At 33.9% G+C, this 18,872-nt stretch overlaps 1 protein-coding gene across 8 annotated transcripts in view; it reads left to right on the top strand.

Annotated features, from left to right (window-relative positions):
- LOC136042483 (monocarboxylate transporter 14-like) overlaps positions 1 to 18,872 on the top strand; it is a 66,659-nt gene that overhangs the window by 1,048 nt on the left and 46,739 nt on the right. For 2 of the 8 annotated variants that reach the window (XM_065727441.1, XM_065727453.1), the window contains exons 2-3: positions 14,786 to 14,965; positions 16,796 to 16,954. In XM_065727441.1, coding sequence (XP_065583513.1) covers positions 14,801 to 14,965; positions 16,796 to 16,954 — 324 coding nt within the window. In that variant the 5' untranslated portion in view covers positions 14,786 to 14,800. Of the gene's footprint in view, positions 1 to 5,186; positions 5,288 to 6,498; positions 6,609 to 6,900; positions 7,023 to 7,261; positions 7,310 to 10,541; positions 11,292 to 14,785; positions 14,966 to 16,795; positions 16,955 to 18,872 lie in introns of those variants that run through there. The other 6 variants (XM_065727445.1, XM_065727442.1, XM_065727447.1 and 3 more) reach the window with 6 other exon arrangements.

The raw sequence follows: 18,872 nt of genomic DNA, 5'->3' as shown, positions 1-18,872 counted from the left end.
GTTTAGTGCACCTTTAGTGGATTCTTTACCTATAGAGCAAAGTGTATGTTGCAAAAAAGTGTATGTATGTATATGTAGTATGTATGTATACATACTACAAAGTGTATGTAGCAAAGTCTGTGAGCCCTGTAGGCAGCAGGGTGAGGTCTGTATTATATATTTACTCAACAAAGAGTGATAAAACTCAAAAAAAGAAGAAGAAAAAAAACTCATACAAGGTTTGTTAAATAAATATAGAATACAGGCCTCGCAAAGATATAAAACCTAGCAAAGAACAAATCATGGCCCATTGTAACCAAAAAGTAAAAAAACACGCTTTAAAAAATTGGCAATTGAGAAAAGATTCCCATTTCTAATTAATTCATTAATAAAGACTAATATATCGATTAGTCTTAACAATAAAATCTTATTTTGAAAAGAAATTTAGGATAATTAAAAAAAAGCATGAAATCCCATTGTTTGGCATCATTTTAACAACTTGCTCTCCATCAGCTCCTACAGAGTTATGGGAAAAATATAAGTAAAAAATGTCCGAAGATATACTCCATCGAAAACAGTTAGAGACGTCAGATATGACTTTTGATTTTACATCAGAAATTTATAACTACACTTTAGTTATTATAGAAGATTTGTGCGTGCATATGGCAAACAAACCTCTTCAGGATTTGGGAATGCCTTCACCTAACCGTATCGCTGCTGTTTTGACATGTGTAGAATTGGATCGTGAACAAAGTTACAGTACGAGTGATCTATTGTCGTATGTACAAAATAACATTTCCAAGTTAACGTCAAAAACAAAAAGACATTTATGACACAATAATGCATTGTGTCAATAACAACGTTGGAGAAATTTTCTTTTTGGATGCGCCAGGAGGTACTGGTAAAACGTTTGTGATAAAACTGATTCTGGCATCAACTCGATCAAAAAATGATACAGCGTTGGCAATTGCGTTGTCCGGAATAGCCGTAACATTGCTGCCTGGTGGAAGAACTGCTCATTCCGCTTTGAAATTGCCTCTGAATTCGCATTCTACAGAAACTCCCACGTGCAATATTTCCAAATCATCTGGGATGGGTAAAGTAGTGCAGCAATGCAAACTTATTATTTGGGATGAGTGCACAATGGCACACAAAAAATCGCTCGAGGCTCTGGATCAACGCTTGAAAGATTTGAGAGGGAATTCGAAACCCTTTGGCAGCACATTAATATTGCTTGCGGGAGATTTCAGGCAAACATTACCTATAATACCTAGATCAACTCCTGCAGACGAAATGAATGGTTGCCTGAAAAATTCTAATTTATGGGCACACGTAAAAATATTAAAATTAACTACAAATATGCGTGTCCGATTGCAAAACGATGACTCTGGTCAAACATTTTCAGATCAATTGCTGGCAATTGGAAACGGAAAGCTCCCAGTAGACTCAATTTCAGGACGTATACAACTACCTGCTGATTTCTGTAATTTAGTGACGTCCAAAAATGAATTGATTGAAAATGTATTTCCGAATATTCTAAAAAATTGTAAAAATAATAAATGGCTAAGTGAAAGAGCGATTCTCGCACCCAAAAATATAGACGTCCACGAAATCAACAATATTGTTTTGACCAAGATTCGAGACCAGGCAGTCCTTTACAAGTCAGTCGACACAGTTTTGGAACCAAATGAAGCGGTTAATTATCCATCTGAATTTTTAAATTCCATAGATCTTTCACGGTTTCCACCACACGTGCTACAACTAAAAATAGGCGTACCAATAATACTTTTAAGAAATATCAACCCACCAAAGCTTTGCCATGGCACGCGACTTGCCGTAAAAAAAAAAAATGGAAAACCTAATAGAGGCCACAATCTTGACAGGGCCTTTTGAGGGTGAGGCTGTTCTTATTCCTTGCATTCCCATGATTCTAACGGATCTGCATTTTGAATTTAAAAGATTGTAATTCCCAATTCGATTAGCATTTGCAATCACCATTAACAAAGCTCTAGGTCAATCATTAGAAAAATGTGGTATAGATCTTAATACTGATTGTTTTTCCCATGGACAATTGTACGTTGCATGTTAAACGGTCAGTAAACCTGACAATCTATTTATATGCAGCGACAATTGGACAGCGAAGAATGTTGTATATTCGCCAGTTTTACGCAGTTAATTTGTATTGTATCTATCTATCTATCTATCTATATAAAAACGAGTTGTGTGTATGCATGTTTGTTTGTTTTTAAAAAGACCGTTTGCATATGACGTCATTATTAGTACAAACGGCTTTGTATATGCACAGACAATGGGAAAGCCAAGAATGTTGTATATTCGCAATTTTTACGTAGTTTGAAACACATATATAAATCTATCTATATTCACAGATGGGACACAGGGACACAACTACAATGGCGCGTTACTAATATGGCGCGTAACGACTTACGCGCGCGGGGGGGCTTGGGGGGGTGCGAAGCGCCCCACCAACTATATTTTGGAGTGGCGCGAAGCGCCACCCCAACAGCTAGTATATATATATGTATATATATATATATATATATATATATATATATATATATATATATATATATATATATATATATATATATATATATATATATATATATATATATATATATTTTTTAACTACGTAAAACTTGCGAATATACAACATTCTTCGCTGTCCCATTGTCTGTCCATATAAATAGATTGTCAGGTTTACCGACTCTTGAACATGCAATATATAATTGTCCATGGGAAAAACAATCCTAATTCTGATCTATACCTCATTATTCTAATGAGTGCCCTTGAGCTTTGTTGATGGTGATCGCTTTGCTAATCGAACATTCCCTGTGTCCCCGTCGTCATTTATATATACCCCTGTGCCCCCCGGCTTCCCCCTTGTAGTTGTGTCCCTATGTCCCGGTATTGCCCTTGAGCTTTGTTGATGGTGATTGCTAATCGAACATTCCCTGTGTCCCAGTTGTCATTTATATATCCCCCCTGTGCCCCCCGGCTTCCCCGTTGTAATTGTGTCCCTCTGTCCCGGTCGTCATTTATATTCCCTGTGTCCCGGTCGTTATTTGTGTCCCGGTGTCCAAGTCTTTAATTTCTCTTTGAGTGTCCCGGTCGTCATTTGTGTCCCGGTGTCCCGGTCGTTAATTTAGTCAGTCGACAAGAATGACGTCAGTCGACAAACAACTTCTTGACGACATACAGCTTAATCCTTATAATGACGTCAGTCAACAAACATGACGTTGGTCGACACACAAACATGACGTCAGTCAACAGACAAACAACTTATCTATATATATAAAATCTATCTATAGATATAAAAATAATTTGTTTGTCTTTTATGTCTGTCGAGTGACGTCATGTCATCATGTCGTCATATCGTCATGAAGTAAGCTGTCGTCATGTTTTTTATGACGATGACGTCATTAAAGGTATTTAAGACATTCGTTCTCGGAAAAATTTTTAAATGTAAAATGACTGAAGAACCTACAATGGCAACAGCCGAGGAAGCTGCTCAAAGAGTGTATGCCAAAAAACTTGCTGCTGATAGAGAAAGTAAGAAAAGAAATAGTGCCGAGGAATCACAAGAACAGCAAGTAAACAGGCTTGCAGCTGATAGAGAAAGTAAGAACAGAAAACGTGCAGAGAATTCACAAGAGCAACGTGAAAACAGGCTTGCGGCTTCAAGAGATAATGCCTATTAGGAATTTGCAATTTCCGTCTACGAAGGCGTGTCGAGGAACAACCAGAGCAACGCAAATGCATGGCCAAAGGAAGGTGCACAAAGCAATATCCTCGACTTTTAGTACCTAACACAATTACTGGCAATGATGGTTACCCACAATATAGAAGAAGATCTACTGAAGACGGCGTTAAAACAGCAATAATAAAGAAGCGTAACGGTACCACCATCGAAGTAGATAACCAGTGGGTTGTTCCATATTCCCCATTATTACCAAAAACATTTAATGCACATATAAACGTTGAATACTGTAACTCCGTAAAGGCAATCAAATACATATGTAAATACATCAACAAAGGCAGTGACATGGCAGTTTTTGGCTTGCAGTCCGAAATCAAAGATTTCGACGAAATCGTAAATATCAGGCTGGAAGATACATAAGCAGTAATGAAGCTGTTTGGCGAATTCTTTTATTTCCGATACATGAACGTAGTCCAGCTGTAGTTCACTTAGCGGTACATTTACAGAATGGTCAACGTGTTTATTTTTCGGAATCCAATGTGCGACAAAGAGCCCTGAATCCACCGGGTACAAAGTTAACTGCTTTCTTTTCGCTAGGCAAAAATGATTTTGTTGCAAAAAAACTGCTGTATACTGAAGTGCCTTCGTATTACACGTGGAATACTAAAAATAAAGTATTTGAACGTCGAAAACAGGGCAAGTCACTCGACGGCCAACCTACCATCTTCAAAGATACCACGATAGAAAGACTCTACACCGTTCACCCTAATCAACATGAATGCTTTCTATGCCTGCTTTTGGTGAATGTACTCGGTCCGACGTCATTTGAGTATTTGAGAACTGCAAACGGTACTATACATGACACTTACCGTAGTGCATGCCAAGCTCTGAATTTATTGGAAAATGACCAACACTGGGATAACTCCCTCAATGACGCGTGCGAAACGTCAACTCCAAGTCAAATTCGTGCATTGTTTGGAATCATACTAACAACTTGCTCGCCTTCTGCTCCTACAGAGTTATGGGAAACATATAAATCGAAAATGTCCGAAGATATACTCCATCGAAAACGGTTAGAGACGTCAGATATGACTTTTGATTTTACATCAGAAATTTATAACTACACTTTAGTTATTATAGAAGATTTGTGCGTTTGTATGGCAAACAAACCTCTTCAGGATTTGGGAATGCCTACACCTAACCGTATCGCTGCTGTTTCGACATGTGTAGAATTGGATCGTGAACAAAGTTACAGTACGAGTGATCTATTGTCGTATGTACAAAATAACATTTCCAAGTTAACGTCGGAACAAAAAGACATTTATGATACGATAATGCATTGTGTCGATAACAACGTTGGAGAAATTTTCTTTTTGGATGCGCCAGGAGGTACTGGTAAAACGTTTGTGATAAAACTGATTCTGGCATCAATTCGATCAAAAAATGATATAGCGTTGGCAATTGCGTCGTCCGGAATAGCCTCAACATTGCTGCCTGGTGGAAGAACTACTCATTCCGCTTTGAAATTGCCTCTGAATTTGCATTCTACAGAAACTCCCAGGTGCAATATTTCCAAATCATCTGGGATGGGTAAAGTATTGCAGCAATGCAAACTTATTATTTGGGATGAGTGCACAATTTTGAGGGTGAGGCTGTTCTTATTCCTCGCATTCCCATGATTCCAACTGATCTGCCTTTTCAATTTAAAAGATTGCAATTCCCTATTCGATTAGCATTTGCAATCACCATCAACAAAGCTCAAGGTCAATCATTAGAAAAATGTGGTATAGATCTTAATACTGATTGTTTTTCCCGTGGACAATTGTACGTTGCATGTTCGAGGGTCTGTAAACCTGACAATCTATTTATATGCAGCGACAATTGGACAGCAAAGAATGTTCTATATTCGCAAGTTTTACGCAGTTAATTTTTATTGTATCTATCTATCTATCTATCTATATAAAAACGAGTTGTGTGTATGTATGTTTGTTTGTTTGTAAAAAGAGCGTTTGAATATGACGTCATTACAAGTACATAAGTACGTATATGCACAGACAATGGGAAAGCCAAGAATGTTGTATATTCGAAAGTTTTACGATATATATATATATATATATATATATATATATATATATATATATATATATATATATATATATATATATATATATATATATATATATATATATATATATATATAGTAGGTTAAGGCCTCATTCAAGTGCTGGTCTATATTAATCACTAATTTAGGAAAACAGTCTTCCTTTTCTCCTTCTGTGTCTCCTTTTTCTTTTTTCTTTTTTTATGTTTGTGCTGTCGCATTGGTGATTTCTCTTTTCATGATATATATATATATATATATATATATATATATATATATATATATATATATATATATATATATATATATATATATATATATATATATATATATATATATATATATATATATATATATATATATATATATATATATATATATATATATATATATATATATATATATATATATATATATATATATATATATATATATATATATATATATATATATATATATATATATATATATATATATATATATATATATATACTGGATGGCGCTTCACGCCACCCCAACACCTAGTTGGTGGGGGCGCTTTGCGCCCCCCTGGCCCCCCCGCGCGCGTAAGTCGTTAAGTGCCATATTAGTTATGCGCCATTGTAGTTGTGTCCTTATGTCCCACCTGTGAATACATATATATATATATATATATATATATATATATATATATATATATATATATATATATATATATATATACTAGCTGTTGGGGTGGCTTCCACCCCAACACCTAGTTAATCCCCTCTTAATAATGCCTGAATACAGCCCTAGGCTGGATATGATACGTAGAGCCTACTGGTTTGTTTGGTTTGTATTCTTTTATGTAGCCTACTTATTTTCCATAAACAGTTAGAAGATAATACAATTTAATTGCTATGCTATTTTAAGTTTATATTTGACTTTTTCTAACATCTGAAATAATTGTCAAAACTGTCAGCTAGCCTATGCTGTTCTCATGGAGATGATTAATGGGGCAATCTAGTCTACTCATCCCTTGATCATAGCCCTGCTGGTTATACATAGCCCTTGCTATGTATAGGCTATACTTGCTTTACATAGCTCTGCTGGTTTTCCCTTTGAAAACAGCCTAGCAAACAGTTTTGACTGTTATTTCAGAAGGTTTCTGATGCATGATATAGTCCTTAGACAAACCAGTGACAGGTCAATATCCAAGCAGCAGAGTCAACCAAATTTTAGTGTTCAGCTAGCAGCTTTGCCTAGGTATTTGATTATTTTTTCATTTAAACTAGAAACAGCCTTGATAATCTAATGAATAGAAATTTCAGAATGTAATGAAGTGATAATTTTGTTATAAGACATGCAGTCCAGAAGTTGATCTAAACTAGAAATTTTTGTTTGCCAGAAGCTGTTGAAATTTTTTGTCATAAGACATGCAGTCCAGAAGTGGATCTATACTAGAAATTTTTGTTATAAGACATGCAGTCCAGAAGTGGATCTAAACTAGAAAATTTTGTTTGCCAGAAGTTATTGAAATTTTTTTGCCAGTGGTAAATTATTTACTATATTACTGGTCTGAACTACCTGTTGTTTTAATTTTTGAAGCCTTTCCTCTCTAATATTCAAAATGATTTTTCTGAATCTTAGCAAGGTCTTATATTGTATCACTTCTTTGATACAATCTTATCCTAGATACAGTTGTCTTGGACTACAGACATTGGTTTTACCAAAGCAGTAGTAAAATGGCAAGATTATTTTTGGATAGGGGTGCAAACACATTTCAGATAATACAGGAAAGGCTCAAAAGAAAAGCAAATTTTGAAATGAAAGCTAGCATTACTATTCCAGTTTGACAGATGACCAGAATAAGCAAAGAGACTATTTAGGAGACTTTTCCTAATATTACTGATTATGGAACTTAAAAATACTGACTGACTCAAAAAAAAGTGCAGAGTTCTTTGCTCCAGAGTCATACAACACTCCCTGTTTTGAGGCCCCATACCTGTTACATGCTCCTAAAAGCAAGGTTTTGTCTTTAAGTATGTATTTTAAGGGTATTTAAAAAAGAATGTACCATTGCTTAGTGTAAATGCTCAAAATTTTAAGATTATAATATCCAAATAAACTGTTACAAGCTGAATTTAAATTTTGCCAAGTCTCAGTAAACTGCCAACAACTCTAAGAAGGTAATAATAATTTATAAGTAACTAATGATGAAGTACCAATAAAAAAGTGTTGATAAAATTGTAGCCAATTAATAACAGCTAAATATGTTTATTGGATATCAGAGAGTTAAAAAGGTTAAAAGTGGTTAAAGCTTCACTATAATTCTCCTTGAAAAGTTTTGCTGCAAAAAAAAATTACATGAAGCTTCATAGAAAATTAACTGTTTTGTTTCTTACTCACTACAAACCTGTTAACAGGTGTTTATGACACTTATTAAGGCTCAGCAGGAATATCATCCTCATTATTATTTACCAAACCTTCCTAAGTTAAAATCTACAGCAGTGGATACAATTATGCTGAGTAGCTGCACTTTGGCCTGCTGCTGCTGAAAGCTGATCAGCAGTATGCCTTTGATTGATTAGCATTTTTTTGATTTTTAGCATTTGTTTGCTTACTTTTTGAGAATTTTGAATTGGTATCAGTTCCCATTATAATTCCTTCTTCCTTCTAAGAAAGACTTTGTGGGATTTGCAATTCCTTTTCAGCTTTATTATTATGACTGAACTGTAGACAAAATAAGGACAAGATATCAAGCTTAAATTCTCCTAAACATTCTTTTAATCCAAATGATCAACAATGAAATCTTAAATAGACTTAGAATTAAGTTGACAAAAACTGTGTGGCAAAATTGGGAATTTAAAGTTTTACATTTTATTTAAACTCTAAAATTAAATTTAAAGTAGATTCTCTTGTACCATATCTCCATAGCTAATTTATAAAACCTTGGGAGAATCTGATATGTATGTCTTACTCTATGTCAGGATTTCCTGGTCTTGCAACCTGCACTCCACATCTTTGACTACCCTGTATCTATGTGGCAGTTCCTTGAGGCATCTTCCCTTTATTCCAATACTCAGAAAAAAACATGTTACGACCACTTTTTTCTACCATTGTTTTTCCTTTTAGCATTGTTTTTTTTTTCATTTTTTACTACTGTTTTTCCTTCAATGGCATTGCAATAAAAACTTGCTGTCACATTTTACAATCAGACAATATAAAAGCTAAAGAGTCCTTGTGATGATAATAATTATTTCAAGAAAATCTCCTTTTTACAGTAATAAAAATTAGATCAATATCCATTTTTACCCAACTTTGCAAGAAAATTAGAAGATAGCTATTTGACTTGGAACTTCTGAAAAGCCAAATGAATATTGTCCTAGTTTCAGAAGCCACATTGCCAACACATAAAGTTGCACAGTTTGTTCAAAATGTAGGGATGATTATATGCTATTACATTATTGGTTGCAAGTGTTAGGAAAGGTGGGGAAGTCATTTATGTGTATAAAAAGCAAATATATGTGTTCAACAAAAGAAGAAAGCATTTGTAAATAAGGTAATATACTTCAAGGAATATCAGAAATAGTCAACATTTATTTTAACTTGAAAATATATTGCAGTTAAATTAAATATAATGTAAAGTCTACAGTAGACAAGTAAATTTAAAAACATCTTAAAGGGAATCCAAAATTTGTCTGTACCACTAAATAGTCAATTTTGCTTATATTTGCCTCTCAGTTGAAAAAAAATAATCTCAGAAAGTAATTTGGCACTAAAAATTGCTGGCAGGCCACCATTGCTGGCCATGATAGTTGCATGCTGAAGCCTTTGCAGCACCAGGTTGCTGAAATATTTTTTGGCATGGCTTTGGGCTGCTATTTTTAGCATGGTATATTTGGCTGCTATTTTTGGCATGACTTTGGGGACTACTCATAATGTAGATGTTTATACACACACTCCTTGTAATGAGTGTGTGAACACTCCAGACTTAGACAGTTATGGGTTTGTGCACTTATTTGGCTGCTATTTTTGGCATGGCTTTGGGGACTACTCATAATGTAGATGTTTATACACACACTCCTTGTAATGAGTGCGTGAACACTCCAGGCTTAGACAGTTATGGGTTTGTGCACCCTGTTATTTTAATCAGTTTATTTAGTAGGTTTAAGCAGACACTATGCTATTGTAAACTGTTTCTGAATTTAGTAATTTGTTAAAGTGTTTCATGTTAAAATTGTGTCATTCTAATAGATGTGATAGGGTATCATACTAAGGGCTATGTAAATCAAATCCTTTTTGGATAAATGTTTTTTGCACCATTAATGGTGATGCACCATTACTGGAGGTAACAATATCATCTTATGCATATAGATGTACCTTACAACCAAATATTTCAAATAATCTTACTTCATTAAAACAGACCTGTTCTTTGGAAGAGAAACCATCCAGTTACCTTTATCAATAGAAATGTGGCATGGGAAAACATCAATAGAAGTCAAGTTTGAATAGTAATAAAAACTGGATTTCCTACTTATCTAGATAAGGAGTCAAAGAATCCTTACAAGCAATCAAATAATCTTTTTGATGAGTTGACCAATGTATTTATCTTTTTTTACGACCACTTATACTTCTTTTTTTTTGCTGTGTTTCTTTTTAAGTTTGGCTCTGAAGTGTGAATTTAGCTCATATGGACTTGAGATAGCCATTTCTTGTAAATGAGTCTTATCTTACCTTGGTAAGATAAGTATTTTCTGATGGTCTGATGATAATAGGCTATCTAGGTATATGAACATGGTTACCTGTTTGACTTCTTCAACACTTACTAAAATATGAATGAGGGATAGGTTTGGGTCTTTTGTGGTGCTTGTAACTTTTATCTTCTTTGGATTTATTCTCATGCTAAAGCTGTTTGATGTATATTCAAGTTCAAGTTTGTACTTCTTTTTTTTGCTGTGTTTCTTTTTAAGTTTGGCTCTGAAGTGTGAATTTAGCTCATATGGACTTGAGATAGCCATTTCTTGTAAATGAGTCTTATCTTACCTTGGTAAGGTAAGTATTTTCTGATGGTCTGATGATAATTGGCTATCTAGGTATATGAACATGGTTACCTGTTTGACTTCTTCAACACTTACTAAAATATGAATGAGGGATAGGTTTGGGTCTTTTGTGGTGCTTGTAACTTTTATCTTCTTTGGATTTATTCTCCAGCTAAAGCTGTTTGCATATTCAAGTTTAAAGGATTGGCCCTGTAGACTGGACTTGGTTTCTGCTAGCTTGGTCAGGTTGTTGGAATAAGCTAGGGTGTTAATGTTAACAATGAAAAAATGAATCACCAATGCAACAGCACAAAAACATAAAAAAAGACAGAAGGAGAAAAGGAAGACTGTTTTCCTATATTAGTAATTAATATAGATCAGTACTTGAATGAGGCCTTAACCCTACTCATCCATACAATTACATAGATCAAACAGCATAGCCATACACAATCAACCATAAAAAATAATCCATGGACTGGCAGTTGTGTCTTAAGTAAGTAGAAGTTGTCATTTACCAAATATTAAAAACAGTAAAAAAAACAACAAATAATTCAGAGGCAACAACCCAACACAAGGGCTCATGTTAAAGCTACTACTAGATTGTTTACCAGTAGAGACTGTATGGGATGCAAAATGAGCTTCAGAAGCTGCAGAGAAAGAATAGGTTTGTCAGGATTGCAGCAGCACATCACGAGCGTTTTCTTTAAATAGTATTAATTCATTTTAGTTATTTTGTTGTTATTTTTTTGTTATATAAATTTCCTATGACCCATGGGCTTTTTCTGGAATAAATTATTATTATTAGTATTATTATAAATCATTATTATAACCTTACAGCACACCCATAATTGTTGCAAACTCTTCTGTTTGGCCTTCTAGGGTCTGAACGTAGCTATGGTAGTTGTATATATGTTTTTGATTATGTTGAATACTTTCAGGAACATTGTAGTGCGCTAGTATATACCACAGTCCATCTCGCCATACTTGAAAGAAGGCGTGATTAAAATCAAAGAATAGTAGGCTGAGGGCATAGCTGTATTTTTAAGTTTCTTAGCTTTAATATTTGAATTGAATTGAATATTTGAATAGAAAAAAAAACTTGACAGAATCAACAAATAGTAAGCCATAAACGAATTTCAGAAGCCAAAAAATGGCTAAAAGAAGAAGCAAGACACATAACTACTACTACTGCGACTACTAAGATACTTTCAACTCACAATCAAAGGAAAAAATGGTACATAATAAATTAAAAATGGATATAAATTTGAAATAGACCGTTTTAGACTGCACTTTTTTTCTTTTATGTCTCAAGTTTCCAATTTTATCAGTTAAAAAATAGTTTTGAGTAAGCTGAAATACTGAAAACAAATTGCAGCATTCAAAAAGTTGTATTCAGTTTAAAAGGGCAGAAAAATTCTCGTTTTGAAAAAAAGTAAATACCACAGTCCATCTTGCCACACTTGAAAGAAGGCCTGATTGAAATCAAAGAATAGTAGGCTGAGGGCATAGCGTTATCTTTATGTTTCCTAGCTTTAATATTTCAATTTCAGCGTCCAGATCTTTGTATGCTTGGTACTCATTATTATTTGATTTATGGTTATTCCTTAAATTGTGACTTGGAGTTATTAAGGATTTTACTATCCTGTAGATTCACTCTATATTGATGACTGCATAAATACATTCTAATATGAACGAAAAGACTGTTTTCTCCTCTTGTCCAACTCACTTCAAAGGTTAGATTTTGCTGTTGTAATTTTTTTTCCTTTTTTTTAGTACTGAAGGCAACTTGGCAGAGATTCTTGTCAAAATATTTGCTTGATTTTTGTCTTCATATTTTGCTACTGACTGAAAAAATCCTCGTTTTCTCACCCATATGATTTTATTTTTCATTTACTGTACCCTTTCCTTTCTTGGTTTCATACGTGATGACTGAATACAAGCTCGAACTTGAATTCCTGGACTATAGTGGAAAAAATGGAAACATATATTTCATCAAGGACCTCGGTGAAGCTGTCTTCAGTGTTCAAAACAAAACAAACAACAAAAGGAAACCAAAAAAACTAACCTTTTAAAGTGAGCATTAAGAAAACAGAAGAAAATATTTTTCTGCTTTGTTAATATTAACTTCAAAAGATAAGTCTTTTTTTCTTTGTTGATTTAACCTCCAAGGACGGCTTGGCGATGTCGTCGCTGAAATACCTTTTTTTCTTTTTGGTTCCTTTTTCTGCTGGCTGAAAGTCACTCTTGTTATATTGTGTTTTTTTTTTGCAATATATTTTTACATTTTCTTGCTTTTTTTGTCAAACTTCACATTTGAGGGATTGTATCAGTTGAATTTGCAAGGTTTGGCAGGCTAATGGGTTGATAATTGGTGAAGGCAAACAGTTGGAGATTGTCTAATGTTTTCTTAAATGCAACTATAGGTGGAGATAACCTTTTGTGGACAGCTTTTTCCCAAACCTAACAATCTTTATTCCCAAAGCTTTTTATTATAGGGTCTTGAACTAGGATGTGGCTTGAGGACTGACATGCCCTCTATTACATTTTCTGCCATTCAGCCCCAAAGCATATGGGAGGCTACACAGCTCAATCAAACAGTTAACACATTTTGTTAAATGATTCTATTTATTTTGATCGCACTGTTTTGAATTACTATTATCTGAAAATATGAACAGCTTTCTTAATCCTAGTAATTGATTACAAGCTGGCCATGTTTATGGCACTTGTAACATTGTCTGGGGTTTTGGATGAATTAGCTGTTTATTGGTCTTTGCGTGTCTTAGTAATCAGGGATGTAGTTTTCTATGGACCAGGGGGGCAACTGTCTCTTCCAGATCTCAGTTTGCCCCCCCCCCCAATCCCAGTTTGCTCTCCCTGCCAACTGGAACCAAGTTTTTCCAAACATCTTGTCAATACTATGATAAGTCTGCATAGTTCAAGCATCCACAGTAACGGGTCAGTTTTCTTTAGTATACCTTTACCTTTTTTGTTACTATATGGCTCATTTTCAGTTTTCACTGTCATTTATAATTGATCTGGGAAAACTGGTAGCAGCTTTGCCCTCCCCCCTCTCAGGATTTTGACAAACTTATGCCAATGTTAGTAATGCATTCTTCAGTTTGAATTGTGGCTTTATTGATTCTAATGTCTCAACAAATTCCTTCTGTCACTCTAGCCGTGTTACTTATAAACCTTGAGAAGAAGTATTTCCTTAACTTGAGTGGGTGTAAAGGGGCCACCAAATAGTATGGAGAACTAATTGGACAGTTGACCAAGTTTATCTGATGAATAAAAATAAACATTCTTATTTGCTTAATTATCATATGACATAATATACAGAAGAACTAACACTTTTTACTGACAAGCAATAGGATACAATAATATCAGTTTTATTTCCTAAAACTGGCTATCACAATTCTAATTAGCCAAATTTGCACTTCAGAGCCAAAACTAAAACGAATACTACAAAAAATAACAACAAATACAATGAGGATACTTGAAAAAAAAAAACAACAGAAGCATAAATCAACATGACCGAAAGATTCAAAACATCAAAAATGAGGCTTTGTTGATCTCTTACCGTAGTTCTTATTCAGATTATGTCAACTTTTATTCATAGTCTTGGTAGTTCTACTCTGTTTTGTCTCAAAACTGGGCCATCAAGTTAAAAATACCAGGGAACTTTTGTTTGGAAGGCATGGGGGGACTCTCTCTGATACTCACAAAAAAGTTATGCACTCTAGGGACTTTGAATTCGTGTGGTGGTGCCTGTAAGGGTTAAAGGCCCTAGCTATTGGGGGGGAAGCTAGGGGAGGAGTGAATCAAAGTTTGCAATACTAGCTTTTTGCTAGTCAAAAGGCTTGTAAAGTGATCCTTTTCGACCATTCACTTATAATTCTGATATGTGGTAGCTTGTCTTTTATTTCGTAAGTAGCATAATTAGTAGCATTTTTTATTTAAATGGAAGTCTGACCAAAAATTTTTTAGTTGTAGGAGTTAGATATGAGCTCATTGGAAAAAGGAGAAACAGACGCGTTTGATGAGAAAGAAATTCAATACGAGAAACAAAGTGATGTTGAACCATTATTAAAGTATGAGAAAATAGCAAATGATGTAGGAAGCTGTCTACAAAATGATCAAGCTACTTGTATGGCTGTTCATTCAAAGGTAAACATTTTTATAGAATAAGAAGGTAGAATAAGAATTAGAAAGGTATAGAGTAAGAAGGTAAAGTGATGTTCAACCATTGTTAAAGTGTAAGAAAATAGCAAATGATACAGGAAGTTGTCTACAAAATGATCAAGCTACTTGTATGGCTGTTCACTCAAAGGTAAAAATTTTTATAGAATAATAAGTTAGTGCATAGAAAAAAGGACCACATCAAATTTGGCTAGTCAAGGCTGAATTCAGGAATGAACACACAAACTTATCAAAAATTCGTTTATATGTATTTTTATTACTTTTCTATGAGTTGGACAAAATTTTTGGTTGTTCCAAAACCAGTAAACACCCTCTCCCCTCTCCTGGATACATCCTTGGATGTTTGTTATTTTGTAAATGGCTGAGAAACTTAATGTTATTTAGCAGCAATTATGCCACACCATATTTGGTATCGTATTCAGTATTATGTAAGAATATTTTTTAGATGGCTAAACAACTCCATGGTATTTTAACATATATGAAATAGATTGTTGAATAGCTAGAAAAATTAAGTTGCTAGATGAACTATCAACTCTGTTACTCTATCATTCATTTTCTTCCACATAAAGATGTTTCCAGGAACTCACAGAAAACATATTTTAATTGTGCTATATTTTTCTCAAAATCAATGAGTATACAAAACACACAAATGAAATTGCAAAAGTAATTCAGCAAAAAGAAGAAAGCAATGATTTCTAAGGATTAGAAACATAACAGAACAAACACTTTCAAATTTTGGGAAAAAAAAGGATGCACAGAGAATATATTTTCACACTTATGGTAAAAGTTGTCTATCTTAACTAGTTAATTTAATGGCGGTTCTAGTCTCCCTTGCTCTGGGTTAGCTCTGGGAAATCTTGATTAGCTCTCTTTTTTTTTTTGGGGGGGGGGGGGGTACTTATTAAACTCCTAAAAACGCATAAAAAATTTGTTTATATTCATTGTTGCTACGTTTTCACGAGTTCGGGAAAACCCTCGTGAATCTCGCAAAAATGGAGCCGCAAAAACGCATTGACCTAGCAGCGTCAAAGCTTTAAATCCGGCCCTGGTGCCCTACCTCCTCCTTCATAGACCATTCTAGGCGTACTTGTACTCTATTTATAATTTTTCATTCTTTGTCAATCTGAGGAAATTTCATGAGGTTTACTTTTTTATGTATTCCTCAAACAGTTGTATTAAACAGCTTTCTAGGGGCAAGAAAAAGGCTAAAGTCCTAGAATGGACTGGTATGAAGCTGAAAAAAAAAGACTAAAAAACTGGTGATTTATTATAAGAAAGGCAGCAAAATGGAAGCTGTAAACAGGATGGGATAGATGGTGGTCGACTACAATGCTGAGTTCTTGTAGGGGGAAATGAAGCAAGAATATATAAAGTGGCATGAAGGAAAAGTGTTTGCCAGTGTACTGGGCCCTGGTAGCTAAAAGCCATGACAATTTTGAAGCAGTGCCATGATCTCTAGTGGCTTAATGGTTTGACAGTCCTGTGGTAGTATTGGTAGTCTCCATAGAAGATTCTCTGTGTTTGTTCAAACACAATTTTCTGTAAAAGATGTAGTATATTTTTATACTACCACAAGTATTTATATAATATATTTTACAAACTACTATTATTTATATGTTCTATTATGGATAATGTATATATATATATATATATATATATATATATATATATATATATATATATATATATATATATATATATATATAATATTATACGTAATATTATATATTATTTTATATATACTATATTTATTCTTGTATATTTACCTTAGTATTAGCTGTTTCTTTACCTTTCTAGTTTCTTTGTGTTGGTTTCAAGTCAGGCAAAACACTGGTGTTTGACCATCTTGGCAACATCAATTCACTTGCTTCTATCCCTGTTCATGCAGGGCCTATCAACCAAATATCAATTGATGAAAAAGGAGAACATGTGGCTACTTGTTCTGATGATGGAAAGGTATTTTTTCACAATTCATTATTTAGTAATTAAGTTAAATACACGCTCTGATCCTTCTAATACTAGTATTCTTTAGAGCACAAGGGGTGAAGTACTGGGGGTTTAAAGGGGAATCTCGAATATGACCATGACTTTGGAGTGTTTTTGCCAAAATTCATGATGAACCACATTTTGCTTATTAAAATTTGTAAAAATAGGAACAGTTCCATTTTTAATTTGCAGAAAGAGAACAATTCTAGTCCCATTAGTGGAAAACGATCCAAGCCACTTTTTCAAATTTTAGATAAGTGCATTTTTCTTATAGACATTAGATCTCAGATTAGGGCATTTTTAAACTAGGCTGATCAAACTAAAACTAAACTAGATTATTTAATTTGAACTGAAATTCCGACTAATTTATCTTTTAAGATATAACTTAATTTAATTCCAAGGAAAAATCCTATTGAGAAAATATCATAATTTTGCTATTTAGACTGTTTTAAACTGAATATTTTACGAATCTAAATTTTTAGACTTGATAAAATTTGATTCCCCTTTTTGAACTCTGTGTTGGAGTAAAAAGAAATCAAACAGTGCTAATTGCTAACTCCTGCTGAACACTCCACTTACTCTGTGAACAGATATGAGACGTATTTATGCAGCAATATTTCTGTAATTTTATTGCCGAATATTTTTTTTATCAAAATGTTTTGATCTTAATTATTGTTTATTGCTGGTTTTTTGTAGTCTTCTTTTGTGCTTGATTTTTATAAGGTTGATCTTATTGAGGAAAACGCTCATAAAATTACAGAGAACCCTTCGAGGCTCTGGAAAAAATTTGAACGCCCTTGTGAACACATTAGTGCAAATAATATTCCTGAGCCTGAGTGGATAAATTATTATAAGCATGAGTTTTCTTCTCCTGATCCTGCTCTTGAGTTAAAATTTGAAAAAGAATTAAGTGCTTGTCTGAAAAAACACGAACCTTCGACATTTATATTAAGCGAAGTGGTGGATCGTTTTATTGTAAAAAATTAAAGAAAAGAAATTCCGCGGGAGTAGATGCAATTACTGCCAGACATTTTGATTATGCAAGTGCTCTTCTTTTTAATCATTTATCTCTACTTTTTCAAATGTCTATTGAAAACGGAGTTGTTTTTTATCAATTTACAGTTGGTCAAATAACCCCTATCCCGAAAAAAGGCAAAAAGGATTTTACTGCGTGTAATTTGTTCCGACCTATAACAGTTTCTTGTACTATTTTTAAATTGTTTGAGTCAGTTATTTTGGATGAAATTGTTTCTAAATGCTATGTCCCACCCCACCAGTTTGGTTACCAAAAAGGTATTAGCCGGGAGCATGCCCTTTTTGCTTTAATGAATGTTCTTGCTGATGCAGAAAGAAGTAGATCCCATATTATCCTTTGTGCTTTAGATGTTGCTCGTGCTTTTGACTCTTGCATTTTTTCCCAAGTTTTATTTGAAGCGTATAAAAGAGGGGTAAATTTTTGTATAGTAAAGTGCCTTCTGTATATGTACCATCACCTTAAGGCGAAGTTAAAGGGGGGGGGATCTTCCCTTTTTGATATTTTGAAAGGAGTCCGTCAAGGTGGCCTTACCTCACCTTTCCTATTTAATAACTCTGTTTTAAATGCCCAAAATTCTGTTAATTTTAGTTGTATTCACCGTGGATTTAACTTGTCTTTAATGACTTTTGCAGATGACATTTTGAATCTAAGCCGTACTTTTAGTGGATGTGAAAATGCGTTTAATCAGCTTTACAATGAATATAAAAATATTGGGCTTTCTTTCAATTTTGAAAAAAAACTGCTGTTGTAGCTTTCAATTTTAAAAAGAAAAATGGCCCTATTTTTTTTATCTTTAGCTAATGTTCAAGTACCCCTTTCTAGAAAATTAGTTTACCTTGGAATGCCTATTGG

This window comes from Artemia franciscana, unplaced genomic scaffold, assembly GCF_032884065.1.
Source record: "Artemia franciscana unplaced genomic scaffold, ASM3288406v1 Scaffold_1353, whole genome shotgun sequence".
NCBI classification, from domain to species: Eukaryota; Metazoa; Arthropoda; class Branchiopoda; order Anostraca; family Artemiidae; genus Artemia; species Artemia franciscana.
The sequence above is the reverse complement of the archived record's forward strand: the minus strand, read 5'-3'. Positions and strand labels throughout refer to the sequence as shown.